Source organism: Alosa alosa, chromosome 11 (assembly GCF_017589495.1).
Source record: "Alosa alosa isolate M-15738 ecotype Scorff River chromosome 11, AALO_Geno_1.1, whole genome shotgun sequence".
Lineage (NCBI taxonomy): Eukaryota > Metazoa > Chordata > Actinopteri > Clupeiformes > Clupeidae > Alosa > Alosa alosa.
In genome coordinates this window covers 10,757,299-10,774,531 of record NC_063199.1, presented here as the reverse complement: position 1 = coordinate 10,774,531, position 17,233 = coordinate 10,757,299, and the positions used below count along the sequence as shown (strand labels likewise).

General features: G+C 41.0%; 1 protein-coding gene across 9 annotated transcripts in view; it reads left to right on the top strand.

Annotated features, from left to right (window-relative positions):
• Window positions 1-17,233, top strand: part of cadps2 (Ca++-dependent secretion activator 2) — a 97,003-nt gene that overhangs the window by 58,222 nt on the left and 21,548 nt on the right. For 3 of the 9 annotated variants that reach the window (XM_048256403.1, XM_048256406.1, XM_048256401.1), the window contains exons 14-23: window positions 3,083-3,184; window positions 3,775-3,838; window positions 5,092-5,215; window positions 6,111-6,212; window positions 7,336-7,341; window positions 9,471-9,629; window positions 12,002-12,143; window positions 12,488-12,607; window positions 14,652-14,807; window positions 15,825-15,972. In XM_048256403.1, the coding sequence (XP_048112360.1) occupies window positions 3,083-3,184; window positions 3,775-3,838; window positions 5,092-5,215; window positions 6,111-6,212; window positions 7,336-7,341; window positions 9,471-9,629; window positions 12,002-12,143; window positions 12,488-12,607; window positions 14,652-14,807; window positions 15,825-15,972 (1,123 nt within the window). The remainder of the gene's footprint in view (window positions 1-3,082; window positions 3,185-3,774; window positions 3,839-5,091; window positions 5,216-6,110; window positions 6,213-7,335; window positions 7,342-9,470; window positions 9,630-12,001; window positions 12,144-12,487; window positions 12,608-14,651; window positions 14,808-15,824; window positions 15,973-17,233) is intronic. The other 6 variants (XM_048256407.1, XM_048256404.1, XM_048256402.1 and 3 more) reach the window with 3 other exon arrangements.

The window sequence follows — 17,233 nt, the reverse complement described above, 5'->3', positions numbered from 1 at the left end:
GAGCATGAGCACCCCCCAACTCCACTCCTCTTGAACCGCCGGCCTCCTCGAGGCCCAGCACTGCACTCTAGTCTGGCCAAAGCCTGGCGCAGAGGTGAGCCAGGGAAGGACCTGGAGGGTGGAGGATACAATACAAGACTAACCATACCAATGTCAGGGCAACTTCTCACTAGTTTGACCAGTTACTTCCATTATAACCATCATAACATGTGGTCAAAATGGTCTTAGATGGAAATGTATTCTATAGATCTAGTGTGTTTTCTGTAATAACTGTATTTGAACATGTTGAGACCCATGAAAATCTGTCAAATGAATTTTAGCCTAGTAAGTCACCTAGGCTTTATCTAATTGATTATTCAGATAGTCAAGATCAGTTGTAAATTTTACTAGTCCCTTGATAGAGAAGTAAATCAAATGATCATTTCAGTGGAACAGGTTATGCATTTGTTTTAAAACATTACTTATCCTGCCCCGAAAAGTTTGTTTTATTAGCCTTTTATTAGCCTTCATTAGTTTTATTTGAAATGGCCTCTTCATACTGTATGATTATTTATATAAGAAGGTGTCAGTGGGTTTACATGGACAGTTTTCACGATTATGTGGTCAGACGTCGGGTGCTTGGCGCAAAAAGCTTCTTCTTATGTTTCTAAATCAGTCATGGGTGTTTTTTGGGCATAACATCCTTTAAAGCAATGAGAATGACATCGGTCAGTGCAACTTCAAACAGCGCATGGGTATTTTGTTAGCAGGGATGTAAACTATGAATTCTGTGATCACGGTGAGGTGGACTGCGCCATGCGGTATCAGATTTTTTAAAAAGGCATTTAGAAAAGGACGTTATAGGTGCAAGGTTTAATTAAAGTGGAGCACCTGGCGAAAAATCATTACATTATTGAGTGTAAGATGAGAATAAGCTTTGGATCGCGCTTTGCCCCACCTTGCGCCGGGTGCACGATAGGGGCCCAAGTGTCAGCATTCTAACAAATCAATCAGGAAATACTCCTATGAACCTCATAATTGACCAGCAAGAGATGTAGCAAGAGTATGCATGAAGTTTTAGCTCTCTCAGAAAATAATAGAATAAGATGGATTGGGCAGATCATGGGACCAAGTGATAACTAGTGCATTCTGGAGTACTGGATATGTAGCTTGCTCTCTTGTGATACTGCCTGGCAAAAAAAAAATGTCACCATCTGGATTTAACTAAGCAAACAGGTAAGAGCCTATTTGGGTTGCAGCAGTTGGTCAGGTCTAGGTCCAGCAATGTTATGTGCCCAAAGAATGAGGTCAGTTGACTACCTGAACATACTGAATGACCAGGTTATTCCATCAATGGAGTATTTCTCCCCTGATGGCACGGGCATATTCCAAGATGACAATGCCAGGATTCATCGGGCTCAAACTGTGAAAGAGTGGTTCAGGGAGCATGAGACAATATTTTCAACATGGATTGGCCACCACAGAGTCCAGACCTTAGCCCCATTGAGAATCTTTGGGATGTGCTGGAGAAGACTGTGCAGTGGTCTGAATCTCCCATCATCAACACAAGATCATGGAGAAAAATGAGTGCAACACTGGACGGAAATAAATGTTGTGACATTGCAGAAGCTTGTGGAAACGATGCCAAAGTCAATGCGTGCCGTAATCAAAGGTGGTCCAACAAACTAAAGACCTTTTTTTTTTTGGCCAGGCAGTGTGTTAAATATCCATATAAATTTTGATAGAATGACTCCCTGGCAGAAGAGACATTGTGTCTCAATGGGACCTTACTGGTAAAATAAAGGTTTAAAAATAAAAAAAATATTGGAAGTAGCATAATTTTCTGCGCAATAACAGCACTGACTTATCTTTTTAGCCTACGTACATATAATTTAAAAGCCAGACTTCAAGTAAAGTGTCAAATAAGTAATAATGAAAAAAACACCAGCCTTCACTTCATCACAGAAATGTATATATATGACCTACATGTTTAGATGTAGAGCTTTGTGATAGACTGTAGATTATTTCAATGCAACATTACAAAAACTACTTGGCTACTGCTTGGCTACTAGTCTACTTGTCGAGCACCATAGTGGCCCTCGTTCAAATTCAGGCCTTTTTGGATATGCAAAGAATACACACACACACACACACACACACACACACTCAAACTACCATCACCACAAAGTTCTGCAGTAATCAGAATGGGTATTTCAGTAATACACAAATAATTCAAATAGAGCATACACACATTGATCCACATCCACAAAATATGACTTTAATTATCTATGTCCTTTCTCACCTCTATTCATTTCTTTCTTTCTTTTTCTCTTACATACATATGCATGATCTCTCTTTCTCTCTCAGCTCTCACTCACACACACCTCTCTCTCTCTCTCTCTCTCTCTCTCTCTCAAACACACTCACTCACACACACACACACACACACACAACCTCCCTCTCGGCCTCTTTTGTGTTCTTTTGGGATTAGCTAGTGCTTGTTAAAAATAAAGGGAAGATTTCTGGAGTGACCAACTGAAAGAACAGACGGGTTTACAAGTTGCTCCTACAAGTGTTCTGCTGAAGAGGGGGGCTGTTTCTCAGCTCCAGGCAGGAGGAGGTGGAGAGGATTTCAATGAAAGCTCAGTGGACAAACACAATGCAACACAAATCTGCATTGTCTAAACTCTTGTCAAGTCTCATAATTGCTTGTCAGCACCAACATATTTTCCACCTCTTAAAATACTTAGATCTGATATAGTTTAAGGTCTCTAATGCTCATCCAACAATTTGAACTCGATTGGAAAAAAATATTTCCTTTAAAAGGCCAAATGGTAAAGTGCTTTTGTGGTAATGATATCTTTTCCAGCTCTGAAAAAGTTTCCTCTGCCAAACAAACAGAATACTAGAAGGAGAAAGACATATTATGGTTTTATGTTTTCAGTGTTTGGCAAGATGTGTAAATTAAGTGCAAACACTATCGCTTAAAGAATTGTAGACATTTTCCACCAACCAATTTACAAAAACACACTGGAGCAGAAAGGTAATCATCAACATGTGAATTTCACATCAGTACTAATCTCAATCCTCCTCTTGCTGACAGGCCAGATGGTATGGGAACAGTGACTCTGGAGGAGAAGGAACAGTTTGAAGAGATAAGGGGCAGAATGAAGACTCTGCTGGAGAACCAGATTGTTCATTTCAGGTAGAGTTTGAATGAAAGATGTTATCCTGGTGGTGGAGCAAAAACAAAGATGTTGTCAAAGGCCTTGTTGTCCATGAGTTGCGGTGACTTTGGCTGATGGTGGGAGGACTGTCGGCACAGACGTAGGTGTCTGGGCCGACAGTCCACATGAGGCCAGGGGAGAGTGCACCATCAGTAAGCCACATTTAACTTTCTGTCCGTTAGACAGTTTAGAAGGATGAAGAGGTGGGAGTCACAAGCTCTGGGCATTGCAGGTTCACCATGGCCAACATTGCATGAACACTGCTGAACAACTAGCCAAAGCATCCACACAGTGACTGCATGTTTGTGCTCTAATTAATGAGCCTTGCATGAGGCACTGTGGGATTGGAAATGCTCAAAGGTAGTAGTGACAGTCAGTTATTGGAACAAATATTCATGTTCCTCGAATTTACCAATTGACCAAGCCTGGAGTTTGCTCAGTCCTCAGGGGAACTTCCCCTTTCCAGGTAGAGAAGATGTCTTTCAGAGATGTTACACCTCTTGTTGTTATTTTTTGATGAAAGTTTCAACGGTATAATATTTGGATTTGTCTCTCCATATGATCCTAGATATTGCTTCCCCTTTGGGCGACCTGAAGGAGCACTAAAAGCAACTTTGTCCTTGCTTGAACGAGTATGTATTCTTTCAAAAGATATGACTACATTTATTGCAATCTTCTGTTCCAATTTTTGTTTTTGTCATTTCTTTCACCTACAGCACATGAGCATTAATGATTAAACACAGCTTCTAGTTCTACAAAATGCAATTAGGCATGAACATGTAAAAATGTTTTTAAAAAAAAAATAAGAAGAAAAGGATCATTAAGATCTTTTATGAAGGGAAAGTAACTGTCAGTCTCTATTTTCTAAGCCTAAATATACTTGCCTCAAATAATCAGCAAAACCGATGAAAGCTGATCATTTCCCCTGATCATTCTGAATTAGAAATATTCAAGAATTGCCATAATTAGCCACTGCCTAAGATTTTCCATCAAAACCTGACCCCTTGGTTCAGATCTATCACACTTTGCAGTTTGAATCTCTATCTATTTTGAGCCCACCTCAATGAGCCAATGAGACTTGTTTTACACAGCTTACAGTACATCTAATTGAACCACAATGAACATCTCCTACAAAATTATCTGTTTTCAATTACGTGTCTAAAAGACTCCTCTACTGTATTCTTATTTCTTAACAATACCTGCTAAATACCTCCAAAACCTCCAAAACCCATTACCATTGGTACACATATCCATTTGAAATCTGCTGCACTGCAAAACATCGCTATGTGGTGTGAATGCACTTCTACTGTCTGTTAGCCGTTTTTGTCTTGAGATCTGGTCAGTTTCAGGTTCATAATATGTTTTAGTATTTTAGTATATGTCATGAAGAAATTACTTTGCATTTTGCATTCCTATACTCAAGTAAGGCCAGCTTCATTATGGTAAAAGGGTTCATAAGGCTATATTCAGCATAACTGACAACAACTAATAATACTAATGAGAAGCAAATATAACATTACCGTTGAAAAGCTTTGCATGCTCCATCCTCTAACAGAAAAACTGAGACACATCCCACACAAAAGAATAAAAGGTGGCAGTGTTTTGTGTTGTCAACAGTATCACTACAAATGTTTCCTTTTTTCTGTGGCATTAATGTGGTGCAAGCAAATGACTGGCTATTAGCATGGCATAGCCTTAACACCACTACCACAGCTGCCACATCACACACACCGTCACAACAACATGGTGTTTAGCTTCCCAACAATAGGTCATCTCGCACTCTGTCAAAATGAATCCAGACACATACAGCAATGAAATAGTTTGGTTTCTAATGAGGCTTCCACTGTGATGAGAAGCCGTGAGCTGACCTTGCAGTCTCTCCCAGGTCCTAATGAAGGACATCAACACTCCTGTTCCTTCAGACGAGATGAGGAAGCTGGTGCAGAAGTGCCTGGAGAAGGCGGCCCTCGTCAACTACTCCCAGCTGACCGAGTATGCCCAGATCGAAGGTTTGACCACACTATGCTACCTCAACCTATTACATCCAGAGGAATTGTCATGTTTGTACATAAATAGTATTAATAGAATTGCAGGAATTTCCATGAGAGGAAATTCACTTGGAAGTAACAAATGTGAATGTGAGACGTGGAAAGTGTCAGTTTGACGGTGCCTTTCCTTGTGTTTAGTTCATACAGTATTTCCATTTAGTCACCAGATTATATACAATAAGTATAAAAGAGAAAATTGATGTTCTTAACAATAATCATATATTTCATGGCGTGTGTGTGTGTGTGTGTGTGTGTGTGTGTGTGTGTGTGTGTGTGTGTGTGTGTGTGTGTGTGTGTGTGTGTGTGTGTGTGCGCGCGTGTGTGCTTGCCTGTGTGTGTGTGAGAGAAGTGGTTGTCATCAATTTAATACATCTGCTGAGACCTATGTGTTAAATGTAATTAACTTGCAGCAGATAATTTCACCAAGCACGTAGCTAATCAGATTTAATGAAGATTTTACCACATGCATTTATTTTGCAGTATTTCATTAACACAACTTTAAAATACTGTATTGTAATTGTTTCAAATGTGTCATTTACCAAAATCTAATCCAAGTCCAGATATAGCCATTTTCCACCTCTTCTTCTGCCCCCTTTTATCACAATGTCTTCTTTTGTTTATTTTCTTCAAATGACATCTCCAAACACTGGTGAGAATATCTGCTTCCTTCTCAGCCAGATTAGTATCAGTATAATGTAGTATTATGACAAATGTCAGAGTTTTTTTACTTTTTCCTCAGATGCCACATGGTTTTCAGGTTTCCTTTAATGTGTGTGTGTGTGCATGTGTGTGTGTGTGTGTGTGTGTGTGTGTGTGTGTGTGTGTGTTTGTGTGTGTGTGCACGTGCGTGGGACAGCAACCTCACAGGCCCCCCCTGAGAAGCGTCTGGAGGACATGATGAGACTGGGAGAGCTTTGCATGGACGTCCTGCTGCAGAATGACGAGCACCACTCTGAGGTAGGGCTCGGCCTCGTGGCACTCTGAGGTAGGGCTCGGCCTCGTGGCCGCACACACTGCCCAGCGCAGCACTAGCCTTTTCAGAACACTGCTGATTCAAAAGCAGTCATGGATGGGTCAGGAGGAGAAATGTCACTAATAAAAACACCACTTTTTTTTTTTCTACCCTTAGGCTTTTCCTGTTTTACTTTTACCTAGTCTTATATCTAATATATCTTGAAACAATTCAAGGATATCAGTACTCTACCTCTGCAAGTTTCTTTCCTGCAGCATATGTTCGACCATATGTTGGTAAGCCACTGATAGGTGGGGTGTTTTTTTTTCTTCTCTCTGAACGTATGCTGGCACCCACAAACTCCACAAGGTATTGCATGATCATTTGAGGAAGGACTCCCTATGATCACTTACTGTCGCACTGTCCTTTTCCATCCTGCCATCACCGTGACAGCTGTTTCCACAGTGACTGAGATCTGAGAAGCGCGCACATTGTAACCACAGACAGCAACACCCACAGCCCATACTTTATGGCTTATGACATCTGCGAGAATGGGGAAAATAAGTATTGAACACGTGCAACATTTTTTTTTCAGTAAGTAAAATACTTCTAGTGAGGCTATTGAACACGTCAACATTTTTGAAATTTTCACGGACATTAGTATTAATTTAGGTAATCCACACATATATAAAAATCCAAACATTAATGTCTAAAAGTAGAGTTATGAGTAAAAAAGTGGAATGGCACAGGGAAAAAGTATTGAACACGCTAAGAAAAAGCAGTACACAAAGGCAAGGAATGGCAAGGAACAAACTGGAATCTATAAGTATTTAGAGAAATTATCCCTCCTATCTGTGCAAATTGATATAAACTGGGTTAGTACATACTGGTGGGCTATAAAAAGGTTTTTTGTTACCAAGGTGTCACACAAGAAACATTTCATGATGGGTAAAATCAAAGAGCCCTCCCAAGACCTTTGCAACCTTATTGTTGCAAAACATATCAATGGAACTGGTTATAGATGCACTTCAAAACTTCTGCAAGTGGAAGGAACATCACTGCATCATCAACTGGCCATGCACAGGATCTCCTTGCAAGATTTCTGACCAGGAAGTCAGAAGGATAGTCAGAAGAGTAGCCCAAGATCCAAGGACCACTCAGAGAAAGCTCCAAAAAGACTTGGAGGCAGCAGGTACAATTGTTACAGAGAAAATCATAGGTAATGCACTCCACCGCCATGGCCTCTATGCACGCTCATCCCGCATGACTCTATTGCTGAAGAAAAACATGTCAAACCTCGTTGAAAGTTTGCTACACAACATTTGGACAATCCTATGAAATACTAAGAGAATGTATTCTGGTCTGGTGAGAGCAAAATGTAACTTTTCAGATGTCATTCTACACACCATATTTGGAGGAGAAATGGCACTGCATCACCCTAGAAATACCATACCAACAATGAGGTTTGGAGGTGGTGGCATCATGGTGTGGGCTGTTTTTCATCTCATGGTACTGGCAGACTTCATACAGTTGAAGGAATGATGAATGGAGTCATTTTGTTGTCATCTTTACATCCACCAGGATGATGAGGATGAGACATGGCTAGACCTTCCAGCAGGACAATGATCCAAACCATTCAGCAAAGGAAACTCTCAATTGGTTTCATAAAAAGGAAATCAAGGCCCTGACTTCAATCCAATTGAACAGTTTTGGAAGTTAACTAAAGATCAGGATTAACAAGAGGGACCCCTGGAATCTTTAAAAGAATGGGCCAAAATCACACACGAATACTGTGACTGATTAGTTTCGTCATACAGGAAATGTCTTGAAGCTGTCATTACGAATAAAGGCTTTTTCCACAAAGTATTTAAGAAATTTCAGCAGGCTTGTTCAACTTTTTTCCTGTGTCATTCCACTTTATTACACATAACTCTACCTATGGACTTTAATTTTTTTTTTTTTTTTTATATGGGTGGATTATCTGAGTTAATAGTAATGCAAAATCTGGTGAAAAAAATTTCATGCAAATAGCCTCATTGGAAATAATATACTGAAAAAATGTTGGCGTGTTCAATATTTATTTTCCCCTGCTGTATATAATAAATGGCAAAAATAATCTCTGACAGCTTTGATCTGCATCCTGTCTTCTGTCTACAGTTGGTTAGTCTTGGTTAAGCAGTGAGGTCTTGCGTTCGCTGTAGATCCCGACGACTGCTGTGTTTCGGATTGAATGCCATAAAGAAAGATGAGAGATTGGTATTGGTATAACAGAAGCAACAGGAGGAATCTGATGGTGTTCAAGTCTGAAAGCACTCTGAATACATCTCTGCCAAGTGTTCCTAAAGCCAACCAGGGAATGAATAGTCAGTCAAGGATGTCTTCCACCCCCCACCCCTTTTAAAGAGATGCTCAAACACACACGCATAAAAACACACACATACAGTCGTGCACAATAGTACCCTTCAGTTCTCCACACCATTCTTCCCTCTTCTGCTGCAGTCCAGCAACTGCGCGGGCTGATTGCACTTTTTTGTCCACAACACACGTCACACACTCCTTAAAGACAGGCCAAGTGAGAGAGGAAAAAATAGAGAGAATGGAGAAAAGGGAGCATTTACTACCCTTACATGCTCCGTTAAGGTGGCAGCTATTGCTGCACACATTCAAGAATGTGGGTAAAAAAAATGACAGAAGAATCTTGCATCTTTGTAGCAGTGCCCACAATGCACATGGCAGCCTCTACCGAGGTGTTGGCCTCAATTGGCAGACTGCAGATGAATTCAGCTGGATTTGCTCTCCATCCAAAAGAGTACTAACTGCTCCACTCCCAGGAGATTGACAGCAGACACATGCCCACAATGTCCTTTCATCTGCTTTGTACCTTTAGCAATTCATTTGGATTCCACTGTCAGTGCGAGAATGTCAATTTCAAACCGCCTTTTCCTGGGTTATTGCATATTTCAATGATGTTGCTTAAAAGAGGACAGACTTGCAAGCATTTAAATGGATAAATCATTTAAACATGGTAGCATTGATTGGTGAGATTTTGAAGTAATTAAAAGGGTGTCAAGTACATAATTTCACACACACACACACACACACACACACACACACACACACACACACACACACACCAAGGTCTTTTTCTGGCAAATTCATTTTGAGGCACATAGCACATGGATGTCCATGAAGGTTCTGCCACAGTATGGCCTGTCATCACTGTTTATGTGATCATCTGAATATGTGTGTGTGTGTGTTTGTGTCAGGCCTTTGCCTGGTGGCCTGAGCTGATGACGGAGCATGCAGAGATCTTCCTGTCCCTCTACACGGTGGACATGGACGCAGCGCTGCAGGTGCAGCCTCACGACTCCTGGGACAGTTTCCCTCTCTTCCAGCTGCTCAACAACTTCCTGCGGACTGACCGTAAGTCGGCCTCCCTCTAAGTCTCCTCTCTGTTTCTGTCCATGCTGTATTCCCTTCCACCTGACTCTCCTGCTCTCTCTTGTCCATTCTCATTGACATTCTTTGTCTCCCTCAGACACACTTTTGCCTTTTTACTCTCTCACTTCTGCTTTTTTTTTGCCTTTTCGGTTTAGCCTCTCTTTCTGCCTTACTCTCTCTCTCTCTCTCTCTCTCTCTCTCTTCGTGTAAAATTCGTTTTCTCTGTGTCCCTCTCTCTCCTCCCTGACCCTCCATCTTGTCACTAGCCCTATTTAAAGCTTCAGCTCTGCCTCACCACCTTTAGCTGTCTCTGGTGGTTCCCGGCGCATGTTCTCACCACTAAGCGCGCTAATTAGCACCCAGCACGCCACAGAAAACAAGCCTTGTTAGGAGGGGGAGGTTAACGTGTTGTGCCCGTCCGTTGTCAACACGGTAATTAGCCAAGCGCCATGGAGGCGGGGGAGCGACAGAAATGGGAAATTAGCCAAACTGCTCGGAGAAGGTGGAAAGCAACTACATTCGACTGACAGGCTTGTCTCCTACTCTCAATGTGAGCGTGCGTGTCTGTGAGCATCTGTGTGTGTGTGTGTGTGTGTGTGTGTGTGTGTGTGTGTGTGTGCGTGGCGTGTGTGTGTGTGTGTGTGTGTGTGCGTGCGTGTGTGTGTGTGTGCGTGTGTGTTCAGGTAAGGCATCTGTCACTGCTAGTAACAATGTGCACATGTTCACACAGACAGGTAGCAAAGATGAACAGATAGATGGATAGATAGAACAAGAGCTAGACAAGAAAATGTCTCCATTCCGCTATCACTCCCTTGTCCACTTAAATGCTCTAATACATGTACAAATAGCATAAACTGCTTTGCTTAAATGCTCTAATACATGTACAAATAGCATAAACTGCTTTGCTTAAATGCTCTATTACATGTACAAATAGCATAAACTGGTTTGCCAGACACAGTAGAATTTCGTATGGTAAATTAAAAAATCCTGTTATTTCCTAAATTAGTTTCAAAACTGTTAATGTTGTATGTTAATTGATGGGTGTGCCATAAATGAAAATTGTAGAGAAGCTACTGTGTACTAGTGTAACATTTTGCATGTATTATGGAGAATATAGAACTTGGCTTCAAGCTTTTGCTGAACATTTATAATATGTTAACTAATTACTCATATGAGTCTTGGCTCCACACAAATCAGAGTTCTGTGGCTAAAATCCATTCCATTAAAAAATAAAATCCCAACATTCTCTTGCTTTTTTGCACACACATTAATAAGCATTATTTAAAAAGGCATGTGTGCCATACAAATATAAAAAAAAAAAACACACACACACACACACACACACACACACACACACACACAGTGCATATAGATACACAATTGTAGTATGACTCAACCAGCAACCTTTGCACACTGATGCTCACAGCAAAAGCAATGAACCAAAGAATCATTGTCATCCATTGTTTTTGCCTCTAATTAGTGCTGTCTGTTTGTGACAAAGTTATTAAAGCTGTCAAAACACCTTTCAGCTTGAAGCAGAACTGAATGAAAAACTATTTTAGTAAACATTTTCTCAAGGACATTTGACGTATTGCTGTACATGCTGGAGGCTTCCCTTTTATTCTATGCCATTTAATTGAATTTATCTTCCTCGTAGTCTTGTATCCTCTCCACAACGACTAGCACCCTTTTGAGTCACTCAAATGTGTACAGTATGAGGCTGCAGTATTACAGTACATCTGTGAAAAGATTGTGCCTTTGTGCACACCTGTTTGTAAATAAAGACAACAATAAGTGCACATATACCACATGTAGAATAGCTGCATTTGATTGAAACACACAATCCCCAAACACATAATTTCCTTCATAAATATTGTTTTTGTTTAATTCGGTTTAGTTCCGTGTTTTTTCTTTATTTATTATTATTATTATTCTGTTTATATCTCAGGCATGTGTGATCCTAATGGTGTGGAAATGCTCACTTGAGTTTTGCTGGTGCTTGGGGATGTGAAATGCTTGTGAGGCATGAGCAGCACCCCAGGAGAGCCAAAAGGCTAGTGTTCATAATGAGGGAGCAGGGAGAGGGGAATTAGGTCTAATAAAGCCTAACGACACACCCCGCCTCAAGTGGGCTTATTAGGATATGCTTGTTAAATGCATTTTCAAAGTTGTTGTGGGAATGTCCTCCATCTCGTTCAACATGTGATTAACACCAGCAATTAGTAACTCTCTCTCTTGGAAAACGGACAATTTACTTTTTTATTTATCAAAATGTGATGATATGTAGAGATAGTAAATATACTTTGTCACCAGGGAGACCTGACGTTCTCTTTCCCTGTTGCCTGTTTCTCCAGATCACCTGTGCAATGGCACATTCCACAAACACTTGCAAGAGCACTTCATCCCCATGGTGGTGCGTTACATCGACTTGATGGAGTCCTCCATCGCTCAGTCCATCCACCGTGGGTTTGAGCAAGAGACCTGGCAGTCTGTGAAGTAAGGCTGTTTACTTCCACCAACTGTTGTTTTGGCTCAAATTCATACTCAACGCACACACCCACAACCACACACTCTCAGACAAACAGACAGTCCGTTCAGACTTTGGACATAATTAATTTGAGTAAGGCAGAGGTAAAGTGCCCCTTGTTTCTCTAATGTGTCCATGCCGGTCCACATACAGCACCCTGACCGTCTCTGACCTCTTAACTTCCTCACCCGACAAGAAAGAAGCAAAACACATGTTAACATGTAATGTACTGCAGTGCTCCCAGCAGGAATGAATAACAATCTTAGTTGTCTTCTCCTCCTCCGCCCATTGTGCCACCCTCCTCCTCTGGCAGGACAATAACCAATAACCTACCCAGCGTGCCCTTGCCCAAAGTGCCCAACCTGCCTCTCAGCTTGCCTCAGATGCCAAGCTTCTCCCCACCGTCCTGGATGGGCCCGTTGTGTGAAAGCACGTGTGTATGGGGCTAACGGGGGCTCTGGGAGGGCGTGCCTGGAGGCCTTTGACCCTGGCTGTGCTGTGCTGTGCTGTGCTGTGCTGTGCTGTGCTGTGCTGTGCTGTGCTTTGCTGTGCTGTGCTGTGGGCTCTCTGTGCTGGGCCATTGTGGCTCAGGTCATGTACTGTAGTAGTGCATGTGTGAGAGCCAGATCACTCTCCTCCACAGAGTGCAGGGCTGATGGGCTCAACGTCATCAGCTGAGCCAAACATGGATGCTAACTTAGCATGTCAGTTTGCCATCAAAACTTTGCCATTTAGATACTCAAAATTCAGAGAGTTTCAAATGAGAACAGCCGTGGTGGTGCCTCAGTTAAATGCAAGTCATTTGTACACAAATGTCAATATTATATGTAATTTACACAGATATATTTTAAAGAACTGTAAATCTGTTTGTCAGTTGGGTAAATTAAGATATCTTTACTCTGAATGATGCTACAATGAAAAATAGTCATGCTGTGCTATGATTTAAACCTACTTTTATTTATGCATACATTTTATTAGTTTGTAATTCTTTAGTAATTTCAGGTTTACTCTTGAAACATCTGTACAAGGTTTTAGACATTACTGTAAAATATAAATATAATAAGACACACATTTTTAACCCTTTTATGATTGAATGACACACCAATTATTAGTTTTATTCTCAATGATATCAAGTGTTACAGCAAAGGTGTCTCATCAGTGGATATGTCCATTCATCAATCTACCCTATAGAAATGTTATGCCCATCTTTGTGAGAAGAGACAATCTGGTAGCCTATCGTTATTTGATGTCTGTCTTGTGCGCTGTGGATTGTGCGAGTCTTGCATGCTGTGGTGTGAACTGCAAACTGCATCAGTTTTATTTTACTATGTGCCATGTGTGCACCACAGCAGAGACACTCTCTATAGACTGCAGTGTGTACCTGTGCATTGTGATTGCTCCTGTACAAGCGAGTTTACCTTTGGCTTTAAGGACAACACCGTATGCTCACTTCCATTGTGAATTGAGGCTTGGATAGGAATGCGATCTATTTAATGGTATGACATTTTGATTAGTCATGTTTTCTCTTTATTCTGGCTAACTTGATAAATTAATTGAAATATCACACATGGACAGTGGGTTACAATAGCCTACTGTTCTTCCCATTTTTAAGTTTTCACAAATCAATTGTACTTGGATTAAAGTTTTATTTTGTTTTATGTTAAACTATTAAGTGTTTTATGGTGTGAAATGGACGCCCATAACAACATCTGTACATGTATCATTTAATCCTTTATATCACTCTATTCATGCGGAAAACATTTGATATAGATATATAAACATAATGTGTGAAATCTTCATGAATTAACTTCAAGATCAGTTGCACTCGTCCAGCATGAGCTGTTGAAACAGTTGCTGCGGGAGCGTTCCTAGGGGTGCCCCTCTCAGGGGAGAGCAAACAGAGTGTTGAAGAGCGGCTATCTCAAGGCTCCGCATTCTCCCAGTGGATCCCCCGTGGCTGGCCACAAATCAGCCCATTGTTAGTGTGGACTCCCCCGCACAGACGAGCATGGGGAGCGCCGCAGGGAGCGCGGACATGAGCAGCGCTAATTAGTCAAGAGGGTAGCCACAGCACACAGTTTTAATTGTGTTTCATAGTTTGGCTAACGATTTACGTCGAGCGCCACTTGTGAAGGTAACAGTCTTTTAGCGGCGAGATGTGTGTTTTTTCCATAACTCATGCTGATGCACGCTACACTTGGATGATGGCGTAAGCCATTTGATGTTGTGGTGGATACCTTATTGCAGTGGCCATCTGGCATCCATCTATTAGACAGAAGAATATATTTTTAATATGGTGTTGTGTGTGTTGTGTTTTTTTTATGTTATGTTATGTTATGTTATGTTATGTTATGTTATGTTATGTTATGTTATGTATGTTAAGTTTTATATAGACTCTCCATAAAGTCCTGTATATGTGTGTAGGCTACATGTGTGAAATGGCATTGCTAACATCTTGATTTGTCTGCTGTATTCAGCAATGGCTCCTCCACTTCAGAGGATCTGTTCTGGAAGCTGGACGCACTTCAGATATTCGTAATGGACCTCCACTGGCCCGAGCCTGAGTTTGCAAAGCACCTGGAGCAGCGTCTCAAGCTGATGGCCAGTGACATGATGGAGGCCTGTGTCAAGAGGTTAGAAATGCCCTACAAAAATCTCTGCTGATTCTGAAAGAGATGTGGCTCTGATCAGGCGTGGTTCCACCATCAGCGACTGACCGAATTTGAATCCTCTGAGGCATCTTATCTGCCTTCCTTTCACATGTTCAGTAATAACATCCATTGCTATCCATCTGACTGTTGTTGCCTGAATTAATCACATAGGAACAGCCTCTGGTTGCTTCTTATGAATTTACTGTTTTTGTTTGCGTTTTGCCTACATAGTTTTGAAAATGGCTTTGACATTTTTTTGATGGCTTAGAGCCTCTCTGAGACAGTTAGATACTGAATCTTTGACTGTAGTAGGTTGTCAATGTCTCTTCTTTCTTTAGCTGCAGCTTCCATTATATTCATTCCCCAGTGACAGCTAAGGCCCGAGACTTTATGTTTTCAGCTTGTCCAAATGTAAAACATGTCCCATTGTTGTGAACACGATATCTCATGAACACCTTGAGATAATTGCTTTAAATTTGGTACAAATTATATGTTCACTTGGACTTAAGGATTAACTGATTAGAGTTGGACGTCAAAGTCAGTCACCTCATGTTCGTCCCATTCTTGTGAACATGATCTCTCGAGAACACCTTGAAGGAATTTCATCAGTTTTGATACAAATGTTCACTTGGACTCACAGATGAGTTTATCTGAATTTAGTGGTCAAACCTCAGGGTCATTAGCCACGTTTACATGGACAGTTTTTTTGTCTATCTGATTAAACTATTCCGATCGAAAATGTTGTGCCCCGTTAATTCAAGGCTGTCAAGAGCCCAGAGCAACATTCTTGTTGTAGACTAGTAAAAAAGTGCTGTAAATTATTTTTTAATGAAAAGGGTTTTGAAACAATATTAACAAAAAATGTAGCAGCAGCCAAAAAACATGTGGAGTTAAGATACAAGCTGTTTTTTTTCTGGAAATGACTGTATTCTGCTGTTGTTTTTGAACAAAACTCATAAGAAGACAACATTCTGAAGGTCTCATTCTTTTCTATTGCAGAACTAAAGCAGCCTTTCACTCCAAGATGCAGAAAGCAAGCAAGTCAATAGATTTCCGGGTGTCTCTCTCTCTGTGCACTATGTTCAATGTTCTAATGGATGCCAAGAGGCAGTGCTCTAAGCTTTGTGTTTTCGACCAAGGCCAGGAGGTAAGGCTTAAGCCATTTAGCAAAAGAGTTATATTGACCGTAACCTGTGCTTAATGCCCCAGCACTTGTGTCAAGGGCAGCTCATGTGTCACAAATCCACAATGAGGCTCCTGAACAGCTGCTTCTGTGTGGGGATCCTCAGAGGGCTTTTTAACACTCTGACACCTCATAACACAAATAAAGTAACTGGGGTTTATTTCTGTACAAATGTGATACTGCAGTAGGCCTATTGCTTCATGAACACTGTAATTTCTGAAGTTATTAGGTAAACTGAACAGTAACACATTTACCTCAACACTGAACTAAAAAATGTGAGTGAAAACTAAAGTGTTGTTTTTTTGCATTTTTGTTCAGGATAGTTCTGGTGTCAAAAACACACTGGCTTTCATAGCAGTAATATATATTTTTAAATCATTATAATTGCCACAAATGCAGGGGCAGCCATGGCCTACTGGTTAGCGCTTCAGACTTGTAACCGGAGGGTTGCCGGTTCGAACCCCGACCAGTAGGCATGGCTGAAGTGCCCTTGAGCAAGGCACCTAACCCCTCACTGCTCCCCGAGCACCGCTGTTGTTGCAGGCAGCTCACTGAGCCGGGATTCACCTCACTGTGTGTTCACTGTGTGCTGAGTGTGTTTCACTAATTCACGGATTGGGATAAATGCAGAGATCAAAAGAATATATATCCTTATATCCTTAAATGTCCACAAGGAACAGCAAATGTCTTTTCATCACCTTTGAGATTACATATTTTTTGTAGGTGCAGACACAATTTTAAGTAAAAAGAAATTCATACATAGCTTTGAACTGTTTTTATAATTACATTTGATCACCCCAATTTAAATAAAAAGTCCCAGCATTGTGTTCCTAGAGTCTCGGTACATGGCAGATCGAAGCTAGTCTAGCTCTTGATCATGCACCCTTAAGCCAATGTCTTCAGACCAGGTTCAGTTGTGTTATCAATGCACCAATAATGTACCTAAACATAGCCATGGGTGCATAGATGGTCACAGGTGTATTACAGTAGGTCTTTAAGCATCATGGGTGCTGAATGTGAAAAGGACATCTGTAACATCTCAAACTAGCAAAGATACTTGAGCCAGGTGCAAGATAGGGCTGAGGGTATGTACTTAAAGGAAAATAACAGTCCCAATGTAATGGTCGATTTTCAAAGACACTTTTATTTTACTTTACACCCTAAGTGCATTTGACCACACCTTTCTGAAGTAGTTCAAAAGTGTGCATGAATCTTCCATCTCTGC